The sequence below is a fragment of the Bidens hawaiensis genome, unplaced genomic scaffold, assembly GCF_021521415.1.
Source record: "Bidens hawaiensis isolate Kalapana, Puna unplaced genomic scaffold, B.hawaiensis_p1.1 tig00007902_1, whole genome shotgun sequence".
Classification (NCBI taxonomy): Eukaryota; Viridiplantae; Streptophyta; class Magnoliopsida; order Asterales; family Asteraceae; genus Bidens; species Bidens hawaiensis.
In genome coordinates, this window is record NW_027491550.1 from 1181677 (window position 1) to 1204530 (window position 22854).

The window sequence follows — 22854 nt, forward strand, 5'->3', positions numbered from 1 at the left end:
CTTTTGGTATATTTTTTTATGATGTTCATGATGGTTTAATATCAATGAACATTATTAGTTATTTTGTTAATGTGTTTTGGTTGTTCGGTTTAAATTAACTTCTTGTAATTTTGAAGTTTTAATATAAAGACAACGTAAATCTATAACGTTTTGGTACAAATTGTTGAAGAAGTATTATGTTTATTTAAATTGATGTTTAACTTGATTATGTTTAGTGACATGTTATTCCAACCACGTGTTACGCGGGTTTATACCCTACTAGTTACACTATGTCTTTTTTACTACTTAATTTTTTCTAGCAGCTGGAGGAAACAAGAAATTCCACATGTAGAAAAGACTATGAACCCTATGCAGTTTCATAAAATCCTTTAAATTCTTAGAAAATCAAAAAAATAAAAACTAATTCGGTCTCTTCCAAGCCAAATATTCAGTTTGTAGGTTTGTTCTGAGGTCGTGTGTGTATTTTGCAATTTGCATGCATCCCACTTCAAATTCCAGCAATACTAAGTTTGAAACAAGTTTTAGTTACCTTTAGAAACAGATTTGGAGTGTTAGTTAATTGTTGATAAAATAATGAACACTTTATGATCTTTAATGTGTATTAGACATTAACGGGCTTTACTCTATATTCTTCAAAGACTAATTTATAAGATATTAATCAGCATTGCCTATGCCAATAAATCCTGAGAGGTGAAAACACAAAATGAACATAAAAAAGGTCTCTCACCGTCCCACATCGGTTGAGTGGAGAATACAAAGATGAAAGGACTGCTGATATAATTAGCGGCCCAAGAAGAAGAAAACCATACCTTTCTCGGCCTTTTGGCTAAGATCAAGTGTAGTATATGTTCTTATCAGTTATCTTATATGTAAGCCATCATCTCACTTGATATCAATCTTATTTTTTATGTGGGAAGTCCCATCATGGTAGCTTGCTACAAGGGTTTTCAAGCGTCGCCTAGGTGTTGCACTATTACTTGGCCTGGCACGCCCCTTCAAATCATAGTCAATTTTTTTATTTGTTAATTCAAGCGCACAGTAATGCGATGACAAGAGAACCAGACAGTCTTTTAGGCGACATCATAAAAACTTAGGTGACATTTTATGAATTATCTACAACTTTTGAAGTTCTGATTTGTACCCACTAAACCCAGATTTTTGTTCATAGTCACTTATTTCTTATATGTAACTCACCAATTTGAAATACTAAAGTTTTCTAGAACATATCCTAGTCTCACGAGTTAAGATTTTCCAATCACTCACATTCAGAATACTTCAGCATGAGTGTGCTAAGACCCGATAACGATAGTGAAAACCTAGAGGGAATTGTATTTTTATTATTCTATATGATGCCTTAAACTTACCCTTTTAGCCTATGAAGTTAACTTTATTTGTGACATATCATTGGCTTAGTTGTCAGGCTGTGAATCAATTATTGAGGTGGATTTAGCTTATTGTAGTTATTGTAGGTAATTGCCTAATTGGTCTTATTTATGTAAACAAATGTAAAGACAAAGGTTATGAAACAACTGTGAAAGATGGTTTTCGTGATGAGGTTAGGGACATTATTAGTAGCTTCCTTAACTGCTCGTTTTACTTCTTTATGTGTATGTTCCATTCTCTTAACGGAAATATTCTTCATTAAAACTGTTGCTGAGTGAACTGAGACAAATACATGAAGAATTGCTAGAACATTTGGAGGTACTGCTAATTCCTGTTCGAAATTGTTGTAATTGAGTCAACATTGGAACATGAAACATAATTATCAGGTAACTTAAAACTGATTTATATCATGGATTAGCATGCAGGCGCCGTCATTGGAACTTGCATCTCTTCCTTACAAGTTTAGAGACAAATTCTTTCGGTTGTTTATACAAATTAAATAGGTATGTTATATTTTTTGTACCACACTTGATTTTCTTACAATCCTCTGAATTATTTGAGTACGTAACCAGCAGATTTAAGTTAGAGGCATGATTGGGATTAGTCAGATTGATAATGGTTCTTAGAATATCAAAGCACAGATGCTAAGCCGGATAGTTAGTTTGTAAGCTTGTAATGAGGCGGTGTAGATAACATGTATATGCATCCCACTTCAATTTCCTTCAATATTAAGTTTGGAAGAGTAAGTTTCCAGTACCCTTAGAAATGGGTTTGGAGCGTTCATTAATTGTCGATCAAATGATGATGAAAACTTTATGTGTTCATAGTTTATTAGACACTAATCAGAGCATTATTTTATGATCTATAAAGCTAGTTTTATTAGATATAAATCATAATTAATCATCATTACCTATGGTATTGAAATTTGAGAGATGAAAACTAAAGGGAAAGAAAAGAGTTTCTCACAATCCCACATCGTCTGAGTGAAGAAAACATATACGAAAGCACTGCATATATAGTTTGCGGTCCAACAAGAAGCAAAGCATGCCTTTCTTGGCTTTTGGCTAATATCAAGTATTGTATTTGTTCTTATCAGTTTAATATCTGATATGTGAGCCATCGGCGATGGCTCACTTGATATTAATCTTATTTTTTCTGAGGGAAGTCCCGTCTAAGTAGCTTGCTGCTTGGGTCTTCAAGCGTCGCCTTGGATTTACACTACCACCAAGGCCTGACGCACCCCTTCAATATTTAGTTTTAGATGTAGTTCGGTCTGGCGCAGCTTGTTGCTCGCTTACCCATTATCCAGATGTAGTTCGGTTTGTGTTATATATAAAAAGATCAATATTTTCTTTAACAAAAAAAAAATTTAGATTATTCAATGGCAAGTTACGTTGAGCACAATGCTTATACATTTTGCAGCTAATAGATGTTTAATGAGTTGTATCTCTTAAGAGAGTAGTATTGTGGTATATATTTTGCTTGTCCTTGGTGGTTTCATTTTTATGAGAGTGATTCTGCCCGTTTGATTTTGTACGCCAGATTGTAAAGATCATGATACCTTCTACAAAGTACTTCTCTAAAGTCATCAACAAATAGTAGATCCCGAGCAAGGTCAAACCTAGCTCTCAAAATTGGTCGGCCCGAATGCAAGATTGGAGTTTGGACTCCAGGTATGCTGATGTTTTCCGGTGTCGTGTGAGTGTTAGATTCTTGATGCATTCTTTCTGGACGAATGATGTTTTTTTTTGTTAAAGCTAGCCCGTGACAAAGGTTTCTGGTTAGGTTTATGGTGGAGCAAGCTAGAATATCAATATAGTACCCGAGTTGTCCTCCCAGCACGACCCGGATGTGGATGCCATTGATGTTTATGAAGATACGTGTTTTACTAGACAGCATGTTGCTCCATGTTGGCCTGTCGCAAATAGGTCAAACAATCAATTAGAAGTATTGATTCTGATTATTCTCTAAAGATTTAAATAATTAGAATTTGTCAAAAGAAACGTGAATAGGAATTGAATGTTCGTTGATAGCAATTTTGACTGGGATAGAAGAAGTAAAAACCTAGATTCAATGGGAAATAATGACGGAGAATTTGAACCTAAATATTTGGAACAAGTATTCGAGTATGAGACCATGTTTGGGATTAATTATAAATCATTTTATGGTTTGAGATGTGTATATATTATAGGGAAAATTCTCATTTTGAGAGGAGAGGGAAAAAAATGATTAAAAAAGAAACCAGATTTCCAAAATAACCCATGAAATTTGTATTGAGCCGACACCTTGGTATTATAACCGACGGGATTTTACAACCAATTAAAACATGACACTTGGAAAGTTTCTGACATTTTCGACGAGATTTTTAAAAATATTGAGGTTTTCGTCCATATTTCTAATTTAAATCATTTTGTAAAAAGCAGTCTCTCCAGACGGTTTTTTATGATTCTTATCTGGTCCGTTCAAATTATATTTTTCTTGAGAAAAGAGCTTTATGAATTTCGTCTTCCAAGACGCATTTTGAACGAATTTCGTCTTCCAAGTTCATATTCTTATGTTTCTTATTTGATAAGTTTTAAAAGTTTAATATCGTCTCGACCGATAGGATTTTTGGTATTTCGTCTTGACCAACTAAGTCTTTGAATATTCTGTCTACTCCGACTATATTTTTAATTAGGTTTCAGGTGGACCCCGCTTTCTTAAAAATGTGGGACTATTAAAAGTGTGATGGAGTGTTTGATAATTCAAGTTAGTTTTGGGGATGGATTTAAGATTGGGTTTTGTGTAATGAGAATCCAATGAGTAATATTTAATCATATAAGATCATAAACATATATACACGATACCGATACCTAGGGGTGTGCATGGGTCGATTTTGGGTGGCTTGAGCCAAACCCATAACCATAACCAATTTGTCGGTTAATGGATATCTATAACCATAACCGATCCATTATAGAGGTTTCGGTTAATTGGTTTTCAAGGTTATAACGAGTCGGTTAAAAGTAACCAAAACAATGTATCTACACCTAAAAGCTTGATACCAAATATTACAAAAATATGACATTACATAGTCCAACAACTATATAATTCATAATACTAATACCAAATATTACAAAAAAATGACATTACATAGTCCAACAACTATATAATCCATAATACTAATACCAAATATTAAAAAAAGGGCAACATATAATCCAATAATGAAATTCCAAGTTAATTCAATAACAAACGTTGAACCAAAACCATCAAAATGGTATATTCTGATCATATGTTCGGTGGAAGTTAGCCTCAACATATTGTTTTTTAAATAAATGGGTCGGTTCGGTTATTGCGATTTTGGAATTATCTTTACCCAAACCCGACCCATATTTGGCAGTTTTCAAAAATTCACTAAACAGACCCACCGGTAATGCCGGTTATCAGTTAAAATTGGTTCGCCTACGTCAGTTATGGTTCGGTTAAACGGTTATAACGGTTAAGCTTGAGTTTTGGTCCCACACCAGTTTGATTCTTCGGTTTTCAATCATAACTAGAGATCGACTAAGCCAACAAATACCAATACTAAGCTCATTGATTGATTTCAGCTACAAATTAAGGTTCAAACCTAGACATCTATCAATTTTCAATAAATCTATGTGTTGTTATCCGGGCTTATGATCTATGCAGTCGATATCGCCGATATATATATCAGTGATATATCGATTATCGGTCCCTTGGCGATATATAAATCAAAATATTGGTTCAGAATATCGGTACTGATAATATCGACGATATTGACCGATATTTGGGCGACAAAGGAAATATTTGACCGATATATCACCGATTTTCCTGATATCAGTGTTTTAAGTCTTAATTAATAGCTTTTAGTGTTCAATGTTAGTGTTTTCGTCTTAATCAATTCTTACTTGCTACGATCGTTAGTGTTTTCAACTTGCAAAAGGTTAATTTGTTAATGGTAGGAGACTATACTGAATTATTAGTATTAAATTGCTATATATATATATATATATGAATTTTACATGATATTAAAATTTACCGATATCCCACCGATATCTCATTGCGATAATCGATATCTCAGATATCGGTCCTTAACTGATATCCGATATTTTTCCGTATTAACTGCTTAGCTTATGATACATATTTTATTTTCTCAAAAAGAGAGCTGGATAGAAAACTCATCCAAAAATCAAGTATGTGTAGTAATAAACTACTATAATGATTATACTAATTACATTTATATATAAATATATCAAACTGAAAAGTAGTAATTATATCAAAATAGAAGACAATCGGGCAACAAATTGCGCCACTACCTCATTTTGAATTGCAAAACCCAATCTTTTAAAACTACACTTACAATCAATAAGCAACTTATTCATCATTTAGCAACACTTATAATATATGAGTTACATATTATAGTATGACCAAATCAACACCTAGATGCAATAGCGGAGTGAGCCGGTGCTTGGCAGAAGATCGAGCAGCTTCCTCTCTCTTCGAAAGGTTGGATGTAATTATATCTTCCCCAAAAGCATCATAGGTAGGATCTATGACATATACGGCAAGCTCAAGGTCAATGATTTGGTCGGAATATCCATTAATCTCCACAAGCTTAGGTGTTTGTGACCTTCGAGAGCTACAACTCGTCTTACTTTCCTCCTTTTCAGAGGTGATAACCAGAGTAGCTGCAAAAACAAAATAACCACTTTATGGTCTAATTTAAATATATTGACATATATAGCACAAGTACTTACAGATATTGAAAAAGTCTCCAACCTTGGACATGCCTGAACTATTGACATAAACTCTAGTAGACAATTATCTTCTTCAGCTCCCACTGCCAGCTTTAGCTTCTTGACATTTGGAAAGTTGAGAATGACAATAACAGCTAAAATTTTCTGAAAAAACATGGAAATATTCCCCCTTTGTGTATAATTAACCATTGGCACTGTACTGGGAAGAAGCTGGTTTGATTATGGTATGTTTGGATAGCTTGTCGCGGTTGCTATAAAAAAGGTGATTTAATCTATAGCCTACACACATTCAAGCAGTCACTTATTCACAATGGTTAATGGGATTTCAAGCAGCAACATCCAAATGACATCGATGTCCTCCTCGTCGGCTTCGCCCCCGCCTCCGCTCCCATTGTCGAGGCAGACATCGAATACCGGCCATCAAGTAGCCCCACAAAGGCGGAATCAGAATCCGTGCATATGCCCGGTATGCGGTAGAAACTACTTTCACGATAACGGTGGTCCGACAATATAATATCCGGAAGCCTACTAATTCGTATGTGAAGAATGAAAAGCCAAAGTGTTTAATAAGTATCGGAAGGTAAAAACGTGGAACAATGACTAGTAACTTTTTGTATGCGTGGATCAAAGACAAAGAGGAAGAGGCGGAGCAAGGGAATAAATTTGTATTTTTTTTATGTTCTCTTTAATTTTTTAAAGATTTTTAATGTTTTTTTTTATTAAAAAACATCTTTTAGTTAGTAATATTGTTTTAAATTTTAGAAAAAAAACAGAAAATTCGTTGAAGCCCCTGTTCACCTGAATCACGGGTGAGGTTAACAGGGCTTCAACGAGTGTGCATTCAGCGTCCAGTGCCAACAACAACGCACAACGACAACGCTCAGTCTAAAATAATGATTTGATTTTATATTATTTAATGATTAACTCTTAATGTTTGATAGTTTTTAACTTTTCTCTCTAGCGTACTACTAATGGTGTTTATACTTAATAGTTTGATTGGTAAATAAGATATGCACTGGAGTAGACTTTAGTTATAATCATTATTTTCACTCTAATCTTATTTGTGTGTCGAATAAAATAAAGCCAACACAACAAACGAAATTAAAGCTTGTTATGCACTTTGCAGACATAAAAGCCCACCAAGATAGCATCCCTTTCGCAACTTGTTACTTAAACCAAACCCCGATTTAAATCTACGTCGGTATAACTCGACTCAATAAACCCAAGAACCAAAAAAGACAAATCTAAAATGGTTGGGTTATCGAGTTAGATTTCCACCATTGAAAATTAGAAGAACCCGACATGATAAACCCAAAACCCGATAAAGCCCACATATATACTAATAGGGAGTTGAATTAAAATCTCATAATTCTAAACGTTAATATTACCATATGCATTCAATTGCCTTCTGTGAACAATCAACATGCTATTAGCGCTTATGTGTTCTTCACTTCCCTGCATCATGAAATCGATAACAAGTAAGCATGCTATAATGGTGAAAGAATCGAAAGCTTACAATAAAATCAAAACATATTTCTCTCACAATAATAATCCCAAACAAGATTAGAAAAAATTCATGTAACGAAACAAGATTTAAATAATGTTTACACTGGGATGATGTTTCTTTTCCTCTATCATTGTCAATGAATCGTTACCATTTAGGGTTGCAGACGACAGCGGTGGCGGCGGCTTGGTGTTAATGAATTCACCAATGGAGATTTAGGTTAATGATTTGGAGTGGAGTGTGGTGTGATATTTAATAGTTTATGTTATGGGCCACTAAAGGAAATTGGTTAACATGTTGGGCCTAAACGGCCTGTTGACACCAAAATGAATGCTAAAATATACGAAAAGTTAATAAGCATGACACATAGATTTGAACCAAGATCAAGAGGGCCACGGTGTGGAATACTTTTAACAAATAATATAATAATTAATCAAATAAGTAAAGTACATAATAATGTCCCATTACATGTATACTTTTTTAGTGTGGCCCAAAACTTTTGAGGACGAGGCCCTTACTTATCTTCAAATAAAATGAAAAACTATATTAGGTTTCACATACACATACACGTGTAAATCGTATGTACTTATATGTGTATAGATGCTATTTTTCATATAGGTATCTATAAACAAATAAAAGAACATACAAAATTGAAGATATATGCACGCATGCATGTATGTAAAGAAAGAGATTCGGTTAAGGAATAATCACGTGATTGTTAGTAAGGAGATTGTAAGGAGATACTCAAAGAAAATGTTATCATCTATGTATATAATTAATCAGATCCAATCAATAATTTTTATCAGAAGATATAAATGGAATTTATTGTATTCAAATATACTTTTGTAAAATTGTGTTTTTGATTTCTTAAATATGACGAAGAGACGTTCGGTTTACTTTCAACATGGGCAATAAGAGGGCTTAAAAAGTAAAAAAAACACAAATAAGAGGGCTTTTCATCACTTTTGTAGTTGTGGGCATGTTTGGGATTGAGTTTGAATAATGTTTATTGGCTTTTTCAAATGCCATTTTGAAAAACTTGGATTTGGGCTTTTAGAAAACATTTTTTAACCCTTCAAATGACAATAAACATTTTTCAAACTCAATCCCAAATATACTCGGTCGGCTATCCCGGCCAAACTTTCTTACTCGTGCCCGTGGAGCAGCATAGTAAAGATCTCTTCGTCTCTCTGGAAGTCCAGTATTGTGCTTGGTAGGTGTTTTTGGAAAAAAATAAGAGTGGAAGTAACACCTTGTTAAAAACATTTTAAAAATCTATATCAAATAAAATAACTAGAGTGGTACATTTAACTAGAAAGAGCTAAGGTAATATATTCTATTTGTCTCATTAAGGCCATCTCCAGTGGAAGGGTTTTTATCCCACATGCTGATTTGGCGGTTTGAAATAAAAACGGATGTTGGCACCTAGAGGTGCACAAAAAAAACCGGTTCCCGAACCGGTTTGGCGGTTTAAACCGGAAACCGGTTTTTAAAAAAACCGGTTTTTTAAAAACCGGTTTGACCGGTTTACAAACCGCCGGTTTGTATATCGGTTTTAAGTTTTAGAGCCAAAACCGGTTTTGAAATCGGTTATAAAAAAACCGGTTTTTTTTAATAACCGGTTATAAAAAAACCGGTTAACCGGTTTTTTTATAAACCGGTTTTTTTATAACCGGTTAACCGGTTTTTTTATAACCGGTTAACCGGTTTTGACCGTTGTATAACGGGCATATAGCCGTATTTTTGGTTTTTTGACCGTTTTTTATGGTTATTAAAAAAAAAAAAAAAAAAAAAAAAACCGGTTAACCGGTTAAAAACCGGTTTTTAAAAAACCGGTTAATAAAAAAACCGGTTTATTAACCGGTTCTAACCGGTTTCTAAACCGGTCCTAACCGGTTAGACCGGTTAGGGTTTTGAGATGAAAAAACCGGTTATTAACCGGTTCGGTTTTTTTCCGGTCCAAAAAAAACCGGTCCGGTTAATAACCGAACCGGTTTTTTTAAAAAAACCGATTTGTGCACCTCTATGTGCACCGGAGATGCTCTAATGTTTGGGTTTTGTGCAAAAAAAGAAACGGCACGGTGTTCAACAATTAGCAGGTTTATGTGGCAAACGTGTGATGGGAGACATAAATGCCTTGTAATTCCTTTGGTTGATAAACATGTCTAGGTGGGGCAGTAGAAGGATTGGTCTTGCCTTAGTTTGTAATGTGGTAGTTTGTCCCTTTGAAAGTGTTATGTTCCACTTTTCGCATATACGACACGTATAGGCCTGTACAAGGCCTATACGAATCGTATAGGCCCTGATTAAAGATGCATAAAATACCCGGTTTCGGACTCGACCTGGAACCGGTTCCTCCTCTACCCGACCTGCAGGTACGACTTGGTATTAGATTTCTCCTCGAATCTGTATTCGAAACCGGAAATACCCAGTTAAAACCCTGCCCCAAACCCGAAAAAAACTCAATCAAATACCCGGAACCGGTTCATACCCGACCCAATTTTGACTTTTGTTGACCATACCCGGTTCCGATTCCTGAAAATACCTGATTTGTGCACCTCTAGCCCTGAGCTGTGTCAGTTTGTACCGAAAGTTGTTATTTTGTTTTTGGTGTCTCATATAGCTCTATACAGGCTGTATTTAGGGGTGTTAATCGGGTCAACCCGATCGGGTTTCGGGTTAATCGGGTCGGGTTAGTCGGGTTTTTCTTAAAAAATATCTAACCCGAAACCAGACCCTATTAAGGTTCGGGTTATTCGGGTTTCGGGTTAATCGGGTTGACCATGTTACTTTATAATTTTAAGTTGATTTTTATGTTTGTAACTCATGGGTTGCAAAATTTCTCACTCCACTCAATTTTCAATTTATTTCACAAGTAATTATCTTATGGTTAGTTGGTTACATATATAGGCTTGTAAACGAACCGAACATACATTAACAAAGGCATGCTCGTGTTTGTTCGTTTAACTTTAAACGGATACGATCACGAACACTAAATAAAACAACTATTTGTGCCCATGTTTGTTCGTTAAAAAATGAACATGTTCGTGTTTTTTTATGATCGTTCATTTAAAATCTAAACGAACAGTTCACGAACATTAATGAACACAATTAAACAAGGATAAACAAACTTGAAGGAACATGTACATACATTAACGAACGCAAACATACATAAACGAACATAAATGAACACATTTAAATAAACAAAAATATAAACATATTATGGTGATATAATTTCTAAATACAAATAATATTTAATAATTTTTTTATTGATATGTGGACGAACATGAAAGAATGTAAACAAACTTAATAATTGATCATAAACGAGTGTTCACGAACATAGATGAACGAGTGAAACATTTGTTCATGTTCGTTTGTTTATTTTAAAAGAACTTCTGGTCTAACGGTTCATGAACAAGTAGAAGAATAATTAACTCATCTATAAAACTGTCAGTATTGACTTTTTAGTGCTTATTTCACACTTTTATTATTGTATTTTAAGTTAAGTATCATCACTAATCGGGTTAACCCGAAACCCGATTATTTTTCAAAAATAAACCCGAAACCCGACCCTATTAGCAATTCGGGTTATTCGGGTCAACCCGAATAACCCGATTAATACTTTTTGACCCTATTTAACCCGACCCTAATTAGCTTATTCGGGTTCGGGTCGGATTGAGTTAATTGGGTTCGGGTAATTTGGACACCCCTAGCTGTATTGTGGTGGCCATATATTTAATTTCTGAAAGACCAGTGATCAAATTTGAAAACAGATAAAAGTTATGTGGTAAAAATGAATATCCTTAAAATTGACCACAAACACATAACAAGTCAGCTGTCTCCGGTCACCACTCATTTTGAGTTTGACAGCTTGCTTATAGAGAGAGAGAGAGAGAGAGAAAGCAATACTAGTACTCGGTGACCTCACACAGATCGGCGGCCATGGCTTCTTCAACCGAACGCGATAACTTCATCTACGTCGCCAAGCTCGCCGAGCAAGCCGAGCGTTACGACGGTTAGCACCTTTCGTATTCTTCTTCTAGATCCGTAGTTTAGATTATGTTAATTGATTATATTATTGCTGTTGTAGTTGAGAGATTTAAGTCTGTGTAAGATGTAAATATTAATCTGTTTGAATAAGTTGTTGATTTCAGATTTTAATTAGGTTATAAGATTAGTTAGTAAGTTGTTTGGAATGTTGTGCGTTTGAGGTTGAGTATTAGGAATCGAGGATTTGATGTGTTGGAAATTAGATGGAGAAGGTGAAGAAGAAAGTAACAGATTGTGATAATTAGTATCTTAATCTGTGTTCTTACACTGAACCAGTCTTGTAAATATGGTTGTTAATCGGACTAGTAAATCAGTAGTCACTTAATATCGGTCAACTTTCGGACTGAAAATTAGATATACAATTTTGTATAAAGTTACAATTCGATTAATTGCTAGTCGGTACTCCGCTGCCTGACTAGCACCTAGCAAGTTCAACAACACTGTACTGAACTTGTAACAGAATTTTTGAATATTGAGGTCTGATTAACTGTTTGAAGGCCTGGAAATGAACTGAAGGTTCAGCGAACTGTTCATGAAACGTTCGGCGCGAAGTACGTTTGTTTAGTAAACGAACGGGCATGAACTCATGCTTTGATCATTCATTTATGTACGTAATGTTTTTATATGTGTTCATTTGTGTTTGCTTGTGTACGTTTACATTTGTTCATAAATGTTCGTTTGTGTTTGTTCAATTATGTTTGTGACTTTAATGAGCACAAACAATTTTTGAATGAACGAACATGAACACAAATATCCGTCCGATTAACTTTTCATGTTTGTGTTCGTTTAAAATTAAATGAATGAGCATGAACATGTCTTTGTTTGTGTTTGTTCAGTTTGTTTGCAGGCCTAATTGTTTTGGATCGTTACCTTTTGATTTTTAAAAAATTGAATTGTACCAAACAAATATACTTGGTTCTTGCATTTAATTTTGTTAGTGATTTTTGTGCAGAAATGGTGGACGCAATGAAGAAGGTAGCGAAGTTGGATGTTGAACTGACAGTTGAAGAGAGGAACTTACTCTCTGTTGGATACAAGAACGTGGTGGGCTCACGTAGGGCATCATGGAGAATATTGTCTTCAATTGAGCAGAAAGAGGAATCTAGAGGCAATGAAATGAATGTAAAGCGGATTAAGGAGTATAGGCAGAAGGTTGAAACAGAATTAACTGACATTTGTAATGATATTATGGTTGTGATTGATGAGCATCTGATCCCATCTTCATCTGCTGGTGAATCCACTGTTTTCTACTACAAAATGTGAGTGTGTTTACATTTATATAAACGTTACATTTGTGTCTTAACTTCTAATTATTTCTTGGCCTGTTTTGATTGAATGCAGGAAAGGTGATTATTATAGGTATCTCGCAGAGTTCAAGACTGGTGATGATAAGAAAGAAGCGGCTGATCAATCACTTAAGGCTTATCTTGTATATTTCTTGTTTTGGAATCTTATGCATTTTAATTAGGTAGGTAATATTTGTTCTGCTAATTAATTAAAAATGATGTTTGCAGTCGGCTTCCTCAACTGCAGAAGCTGATCTGTCACCTACTCACCCGATCAGGTTGGGTTTGGCTTTGAACTTTTCAGTGTTCTATTATGAGATCATGAACTCTCCTGAAAGGTATTTTATAAACTTTTCCTTTCAGTCTTTTATAAAATCTTGATACTAAACATGAGCTAAAGTGTGTTTTTACTTTGACTGTTTTAGGGCCTGCCACCTGGCAAAACAAGCGTTTGATGAAGCTATCTCAGAGCTTGATTCCCTGAGCGAGGAATCATACAAAGATAGCACTTTAATTATGCAGCTTCTGAGGGACAACCTCACTTTGTGGACTTCTGACATTCCAGAGGATGGAGGTATTTTTTGTAGTCATGTTTGAATTCAATAATAAAGTGGTTTTCTTCTGTTTTTAATCATTACCGTGTTTTGAATTTGCAGAAGACCAGAAAATGGAGATCACCAAATCTGGGGCTGAAGATGCAGAGGTTTGCAATTCATAATCATATGCTCTGTTTAGTAATACCATTTGTCAATTTTATTATCAGTTTATCATAGAGATGTTGGATAATGGGTCAAAATGGGTTCAAGTCAACAGTCAAGTAGGGTTGAGTACTTGGGTTGACAATTTTGATACATTTTTTTGTAGTTTTTTGGATTGAATAAATGATTAATGAAAAAAATGATTATACAATTTTATTATCGTTAAAATAGTTAAAACTTTTATTTAAAGTAAATGATTTGGGAGGTTATAAATGCTTAAAATAGTTCGCTGGTTTTTATATTATCTGCTTTTCTACAATATATATGTGATATTTTTCTATTTGATATGTTATGTGCAGTAGTTGCATCCTTGAGTGGAGAAATGACGAGTATGTTATGTGTAAGGTTGAATTCTAAGGCAGTGATTCGATAGAGTCATTTAAGGTTATGTTTGTTTGGGTAATCGTTAGATGGTTTCGGGTCACTTATTCATTTAAGACATTTATCGGTTAGGATTTCCTTTTCTTTTCATGTGAATGGTTCTTATTTCGTCAGTTTGCCTCTTTAATGTTTCGTAATGAAATTCAATCAGTTATCTTTGATTTATGGAAGTGAAACTATTCAAAGTTGAGTTTTGCCTCTAGCCATATGATCTTAAGGCTTTAACTCCAAATGTCGGAAGTTTTCCTTTGACTTGTTATAATGCGATACAAGTGGGACTAAGGTTTGTTTGAATAAGAGTACGGGATCCAGGATACTTTTATGGGTTTCGCATTCTCAATATATATGTTTTCCGCAAATTATGCCACTCAAGTCCGGATTTTCGCAAATTGTGCCACTCAAGTTCGGATACATATTAGATCAAGTAATCGGTTCAGTTAGACGTGCACAAAAAAACCGGTTCCGGAACTTAACTGGTGGAACCGAACCGGAACTGGTTCCAGTTCTAACCCGGTTGGTACAATACCCGGTTTGGGTATTTTTGTACCCGAAAATCGTACCCGGTTCTCCTATTTGTATGTCAGTATCAGTTCCAACCCGGTTCCTACCCGGTTCTTAATTGGAACCGGTTCGGTTCGTACCTGGAAAAACCGGTTCCGACGTGTTTTTTTTGAAGGGTCAAACAAAAGTCATTTTATTTATTTAAAAAATAACTTTTACAAACATTATTAAAACATAAACGATACTAAACATAACAACTAAAACATAAAAAACAAAGTCCGTCGTTTTAACCCGGGAATACTTATTTTTGGGTTGTAGAGCCAGACGACTCTCCCACTTCCGTTTTTTTAGCTTCCAACCTTCTTTTCTCTCGACAGTGCTTATTCGTATGTTTTCGTAATGTCGAGTTGGACCTTGCTTTAAGAAACTTCGAGCAATATTTGCAACGTGCCAACTCATGTGAGTCGGTCATGAGACACAAATCGTAATGAACCCAAACATCGGGGCATCTTGTTGTTTCGATCACCATAACAACGTCATCATTAGTTGCCATTTGTTGTCGGTTTAAGGTTAATTGTGGTTTGGAGTGTGTTTTATAGTTTTGGAATTGGTTTAACAAGTACACAAACAAACCTTGCTATTTATAGTAAGAAAATAACCTATTTGTAGTTAAAAATCCGGTTCCAACGGTCAAAAACGGCTATATAGCCGTTGGAACCGGTTCCTAACGGCTATAATATTTAAATTTCAAAAAAAACCGGTGGAACCGGTTTTTACGTAAAAACCGGTTCCGGTTCATACCCTACCCGGTTCTTAAAAGTTAGCATATCTGGGCATCGGTTCGGGTCGGGAACTGAACCGGTTCTTGATTGGAACCGGTTCCATTTTACAACCCGGTGTGAAAAAACCGGTTTCGAACCGGTTCGGGTTTTCCAGTTGAACCCGATTTGTGCATGTCTAGGTTCAGTTACTTCACTTCATTGGTTTTGCAAATTCAGCTACAGAAACCAAAATTCGGTTTTTGCACATTGAGCCATTGATACTGATAACCGAAATTGTTTATGTTAATTCGGTTTGTTTGAAATTTTCAGTTTGGTTCAGTTAATATCCAAAACCGAGCAGGGCTATAATTTTGCTTAGGAACACATGAAATGGAGCTAGCTATATATGCATGAAAAATTGAGGTATAAATACTTGAGATGAAAGTATAAATACGTGGAATTTAAAATGGAGACATAAATACAATAAACTAAGATATAAAACATGAGATGGAGTCTGGATGTATAAAAACTAGAAATATATGCAAATATGAATGGTTTGGTTTGGTTAATTTCGGTTGACTGAGGGCACAGAAAAAGCGACAACTGATTTTCTGTTAATTCATTTTTTTTATTTTGCTTTGGTTTAGTTGGTTTTCTATTCAGTTTTAGTTACAAGTGTAAAAACCAAAGCATTTTATTAATCAATCACTAGAAAATTAATATGATAATTTAATCAATAAATTATATTCTAGTGGGTGATTGCACTTTTGTAATGGAATTGGTACCAGGTATCGAACACGAACTCAGACTCGTTAATTTGGCTAACACCCAAACAAGAATATTATTATTGAGAAACTTCACAAAACTCAATTACCTAATTACAATCTCTAACCCCAAAGCACGGGTATTTATAATCTAACCTATAACAATTAGACTACAACTAAGATTGCCAAATATTATGACATGATAATTATACTAACAATTAAATCTAAGCACATTTAATTGTTTATAATTATCCACTCCATATTTAAATCATGCTACTTAACCTTGCACGCTAAGTAACGCCTTGAACCGAAATTCCCAACAATCACCCCCGAAATTTCGAACTCGAAACTGACAAGTCTTCAACTCCAAGTAATTCCCGCATCTCCTTGAATTTGATTCTCCCAAGTGCCTTAGTCAAGATATCGGCATATTGCTTAACACCGCTAACATGCTCAACACTTACTTCTTCACGATCAACACATTCTCGAATGTAGTGAAACCTGAGATTTAATGTGTTTGGTCCTTCCATGGAAAACCGGATTCTTCACGAGTGCTATTGCTGATGTATTATCGATACGTAACACCACTGCTTGAATTTCCTTGTCGAATAACTCACTTATCAAGTCTCTTAGCCAAACCGCCTGACACGCGGCTGCGCTTGCCGCCATGTACTCTGCTTCACACGATGAGAGTGCAACCGTGCACTGTTTCTGAGAACACCAAGTAATTGGTGAAGACCCAAGATAAAACGCGTGCCTAGTAGTGCTTCTGCCATCGTTTTGGTCAATGTTATGGCTACTATCACTATAACCAAGTAACACGTTTTTCCCACGAGTGTAAGAAATACCAAAACCGAGAGTACCTCGAATATAACGAAGAATTTGCTTTATAAGAGTTGCATGAGATTGCTTTGGGTTTTGCATGTACCGGCTTACGACTCCGACCGAATACGCCAAGTCGGGACGAGTTTGTAACAGGTACCGAAGACACCCAACAATCTTTCGATATCTCGTAGCATCAAAATCTTCTTCGTCTTCAAATTTAGAAACTTTTATGCTCGGATCCAATGGAATTTGAGCAGGATTGCAAATCTCCATTCCCGCTTCTGCTAAAATTTTCTTCGCATACGCTTCTTGCTTAATTTTTATCCCATCCTTGCTTTGTGAAACTTCAATTCCGAGATAATAAGTTAGCTTTCCCAAATCCGACATCTCAAAGTTTAAAGCCATCTCGCGCTTAAACTCCGTTATTAAGTTTAAATTTGAACCCGTCACGATCAAGTCGTCAACGTACACACCGACTATTAAAAGATCGGTTCCAATTTTCTTTCGGTATACCACTTGTTCTTCTATGCACCGGTGAAACTTCATATTTATCAAAATAGCGTTCAACTTTGTATTCCACGCCCTCGGAGCTTGCCTTAAGCCGTACAACGCTTTGGATAATTTGTATACTTTGTGTTCTTCATCCTTTTTAACAAAACCAAGCGGTTGAGAAACAAAAAATTGTTCTTTTAAGTCGCCATGTAGGAACGCGGATTTGACATCGAGGTGATGCAATTCCCAACCTCCATTCGCTGCGAGAGATAAAAGTAAACGAACCGTTTCGAGTCTAGCCACTGGTGCGAAAACCTCGTCAAAATCGACTCCGGGTTGCTGAACATAACCCTTTGCCACGAGTCTCGCCTTGTGTTTATTAAGCGAGTCATCCGCGTTTCTTTTAACCTTGAAAACCCACTTTAAACCAATCGCCTTTGCACCACGTGGTAACTCGGTCAACGTCCACGTATTATTTTTATTTATCGAGTCAATTTCGATACGCATTGCTTTCATCCACTCCTGTTTCGATTTTGCATCATCAAAACAAACCGGTTCATCATCCGCAAGCAATAGCAAATCTTCATCAATTATACTCGAATTCAACACATAATCATTAAAATGTACCGGGGTAACAGTGGCTCGAGAAGATCTCCGAACAGCCGGCTCAGGTGTAACCGTGTTGCTTGTACCAGCCGGGCTTGTTGGAGCATTTTCGACTATCGGTTCTTCATCGTATTCTTCACCCCCGTCACCACTTGAACTCGTAGAGTTTGACTCAGGGTTCGACCCGATGTTTTCGGTATTAACGGTTCCTTCTCCGGTGTCAATTTCATCACCAAAGTTAACCCAAAACATGCCAGGTGCTCGATCCTCCTTATCGATTGTTTCGGTACTTTTACCCCAATTCCAACTTTACTTTTCATCAAACACCGTGTCACCCGCTCGACACAACAATTTTTCTAGTCGATGGATTGTATAAACGATACGCCGCCGAACCTTTCTCGCTTCCGAGAAAAACTAAACGAGTCGAACGATCGTTTAACTTCTTAATATTTCCCGCTAACTATTTTTGAATACGCAACACATCCAAAAACTTTAAGAAATTTAAGATCCGGTTTCTTTCGTTTTAACATCTCATACGGTGTTTTGTCTTTTAACGCTCGAGTTGGAATTTTATCAATCACGTCAGTTGAATGCCTCACCACTTCTCCCCACATATAATTCGGAACTTGTCTCGCTTTTAATATGCTCCGAGTCATATCCAATATCGTGCGGTTCCGCCTCTCGACAACACCGTTTTGTTGAGGTGTATATGGAGCAGTTAAATGCCGAATAAACCCCTCATTTTCTGAGAACCGATTGGATTCACGAGACGTAAATTCTCCCCCTCGATCGGTTCGAAACGTCTTGATTTTCTCACTATTTTCCGCTTCCACCATGACTTTAAATCGCTTGAAGGTGTCGAAAGCTTCACTTTTTTCCTTCAACAGAAAAGTCCACATGAAACGAGAAAAATCATCTATCAAGACGAACACGTACCTATTTCCGACTATGGAACTAGGAGTAATGGGCCGCATTAATCTCCATGAATTAGTTCCAACGCTCGGGTTGCTCTAAAAGTCACCGACTTTGGAAACGGTTTCCTCGTTTGCTTCCCGACTAAGCACGAGTCACAAATTTGGTTTTCTTGATCAACTTTTGGCATTCCAATGACCATATTATTTTTCACCATTTGTTTCATAGACTTGAAATTTAGGTGTCCTAGTCTCGCGTGCCAAAGCCAATTCTCGTTATCAATCTGGGCTTGTAAACACACGGGTTTCCCCGTCTTTAATTTAATCGTATAAAGACGATTCTTGGACCGAGTAACCCGCATCAACAATTTCCCTTGAACATCATACATCAACAAGTAATCGTCTTTCATACGAATATCACAACCACTTTCCGTTGCTTGCCAAAGACTAATAATATTACTTTGTAAACTAGGAATATAATAAATTTCGGTCAATAATTGTCGTTCCCCCGTTTTACCGACTAGCAATATCGACCCTTTCCCGCAAATATCAACATAAGACCCATCTCCAAATTTAACTTTGCCACCAACACGCTTATTTAATTCAGAGAAAAAAGATAAATTACCCGTCATATGGTTGCTCGCACCGTTATCCAAATACCACAAGTCTTGTTCGTTCGAACCACCCTCGTAATCTTTTGGTATAACCTTCTGTTCATTCAAGTACACTTTTTCTTGAATGCACTGCACCATATACAGGGACGGGTCTTTTTCTTTTGCTTTGGCCAAATGTGCTTGCCTCTCTTTCCTTCATACCGGATACCTCGAAACGAAGTGACCAAATTCATCACAACGAAATCATTGAACTTCCGAATAATCCTTTTTACCCTTTCGTTTATCCCCTTCGTTAGACCCACCTTGTGAACCACGGGTCTGACTCCCACATCCACCACCACGTCCACTACCACGTCCTTGATTCAAACCTTTCCCGCGCCCCCTACTCGATTCGCGTGAAAACTGATTCGAACTCGAAGAGGATTCATAATTATTAAACAAAAGTTTACCTTCTTCAGAACGCAACACGTGTCCTTTGATACGCTCCTCATAAGTTTTTAACCTCCCGACAACATCCTCAAAACCGACTGTTTTAAGGTCTAACACTTGCTCGAGGGATGCTACAACTTGGATAAACCGGCTCGGCAGGCTTGTGAAGAATTTCTGGACTAGCTTCCTTTCTTCATACGGTTGTCCAAGTGTGGCTGCTCTAGAAGAGGTCGCGGTTATTCTCGAGGCATACTCGTCAATGGTTTCGGTTTCTTTCATCATCAAACCGTCAAATTCACGTATTAGCGTATGAAGTCTAGCATCCTTCACACGTTCCGCGCCCATATTTCTTGACTTTATGGCATCCCACATCTCTTTTGCCAATTTAAAATTACCGATTTGAAGTATCTTTTCCTCAGGAATCGATTGGAACAGAAGCGCCTTCGCGATATTATTTTGCTTCGCGTCATTAGAGCTCGAGTCAATCACATCCCAAACTCCATGAATCCCAAAAATAACCTCCATATGCATACTCCAAATCGTGTAGTTTGTTTTCGTCAAACGCGGACACTGAAACGACCCGGAGATCGTCTCCTTTTTCGCTTGGTTCGCGTCACCCATCTTGGTTCTACGACTATAAGTTTTTGAAAAATCTCGTGACCTTTATTCAATGGTTTCGACACGTGATTCAAATTATTATACACAACTAAACCAAAAATATGAAATTGAATAAAAATTATTCAATTCCTTTTACCACCTTAAATAAATTGACAACATACTTCTGTCAACTTTTTTTTTTTTTTTTTAACACCAAGAACCAAGGCAAATAAAACACAATCACGTGATAAGTTAAAACACTTCACCTCGATAACCGTACCCCTTCACAAAGGACCTCAACAAACTAGATGAATATTCCGATCTTTATTTGATTGTTGTTGCTTCCTCACGTCGCAACACAGGTTTTGAGAGCGCCGATTCCAGCCGACGAACCCAATCAATCGCTGCTGCTTCCCCCTTCACGGGTTTGGATGCTGCTACTGCCGAATCGATTGAACGCCTGTTGCAGGTTTGATTCCAAACACAGGTCCGATTGTAATAGCTCTGATACCAATTAATGGAATTGGTACCAGGTATCGAACACGAACTCAGACTCGTTAATTTGGCTAACACCCAAACACGAATATTATTATTGAGAAACTTCAAAAAACTCAATTACCTAATTACAATCTCTAACCCCAAAGCACGGGTATTTATAATCTAACTTATCACAATTAGACTACAACTAAGATTGCCAAATATTAGGACATGATAATTATACTAACAATTAAATCTAAGCATATTTAATTGTTTATAATTATCCACTCCATATTTAAATCATGCTACTTAACCTTGCACGCCAAGTAACGCCTTGAACCGAAATTTCCAACATTTTATGATCAGCATTTCATTCTTTTCTAAAGCCTCTATTATAAACTAAATAAATCATGGATCATTGATGGATTACAAGTCCACTTATCGTTTCTTGCTTATTGTAAGTCGTTTCTTGCTTATTGTAAGTTCCACTGGTGTGATTTGCTTGATTCACATTTTTAGCATTCAAAGCTCATTAACATGTGTAGTTGTTGGCATACCAATTTTATTAATCTATTTTTGGTTGATTGTTGATATTTTTGTTGCCGTTGAATTGAAGAAACGATGATCGATAAAAGAAATCGGTGGCTACGATACCACTATTACCATCAAATTTGAGGGGGGAAGAAAAAGAAAATCTAAAGAGAGAGGAACAATTCTGTTAGTTTATTCATAACTCCTTTCAAATAGAAAATACGTACATGTTTAACTATGCTAGTAACAATGGTAATTATCATTGTTATTAGTATGGTTACCCTAATAGCCCCACAACTTTCAAAACATGGCCCTTCTTTATTTGATCACCCTTTATTCTATAGCATCAATTTCGTAACATCACTCGGCATCCTAAGTTAACCATCCGCATCGTCCCCGGACAATAAACTCATATAATGACAGACAAACATTCAACTCTTGTGTTACATCCTGGTTAGGGTTCAGTTTGTGATTATGAATTAGGGATTTGGAAGGATATGGCATTCAATTTGAAGTGTGTTGCTTGGTGTTTGTGAGTCGGATTGGGAAATGTGTCTATTAGAGGATATGTTACATTTGTGTTTCTTGCTTCATTCTGTAGTCATTTTTTGTACCTTCCGGACAATGTCATAGTTATGTTAGATATACAAAATGGGTGTTGCTAAACATAACCCTCCTTTACTCCATTTTTACTAAATATACTCCCTCCTTGAACTTATTACATAAATTACAATTAGCTCTTAACATTATTTATATACATACTAGTCCCTACAACATTACTTTCATTTGATATCTCCACTATATATATCAAATTAAAAACTATCAAGTATTACTATTAATTTATTTTTTTAATATTAATATTTTTAATATTAATATTATAAATATTTATAATATCTTTTTTTAATTTTAATAGTATATATATTAATAATATCTTTATTTTACCACTTTATCTTTTACACAATAAACCAAAAACCCGAAACGCAAAACCCAAAACCCGAAACCCGAAACCCGAAACCCTAAACCCTAAAACCTAAACCCTAAACACGAAACCGAACCCTAAACCCTAAACCGAAACCCGAAACCGAACCCTAAACCGAACCCTAAACCCTAAACCCGATACCCGAAACCGAACCCTAAACCCTAAACCCTAAACCCGAAACCCGAAATCGAACCCTAAACCCTAAACGACACATTTATTATTTATAATATTTATAAGATATTTTACGTCAT

The 22854-nt window shown here is 36.0% G+C and overlaps 1 protein-coding gene and 2 non-coding genes across 4 annotated transcripts; all 3 read left to right on the top strand.

Moving 5' to 3' along the window:
- Positions 1-805: 805 nt before the first annotated feature.
- On the top strand, positions 806-996 carry LOC143636408 (U2 spliceosomal RNA). The gene has a single exon (XR_013154240.1). It is a non-coding gene; the product is annotated as a U2 spliceosomal RNA (small nuclear RNA).
- A 1431-nt stretch (positions 997-2427) lies between these two features.
- On the top strand, positions 2428-2628 carry LOC143636407 (U2 spliceosomal RNA). Its single transcript, XR_013154239.1, has one exon. It is a non-coding gene; the product is annotated as a U2 spliceosomal RNA (small nuclear RNA).
- Positions 2629-11474: 8846 nt separating this feature from the next.
- Positions 11475-14277, top strand: LOC143636404 (14-3-3 protein 9-like). Of its 2 annotated transcripts, XM_077104002.1 has the most exons (7): positions 11475-11656; positions 12644-12950; positions 13033-13120; positions 13206-13315; positions 13403-13551; positions 13634-13680; positions 14035-14277. In XM_077104002.1, exons 1-7 carry the CDS (start codon positions 11584-11586, stop codon positions 14035-14037), a joined length of 777 nt encoding a protein of 258 aa, XP_076960117.1. In that variant the 5' UTR covers positions 11475-11583; the 3' UTR covers positions 14038-14277. The 2 variants fall into 2 exon arrangements, with proteins under 2 accessions (XP_076960117.1, XP_076960118.1); XM_077104003.1 differs by lacking the exon at positions 14035-14277 and having other exon boundaries at positions 13403-13560; positions 13642-13680.
- Positions 14278-22854: the final 8577 nt, after the last annotated feature.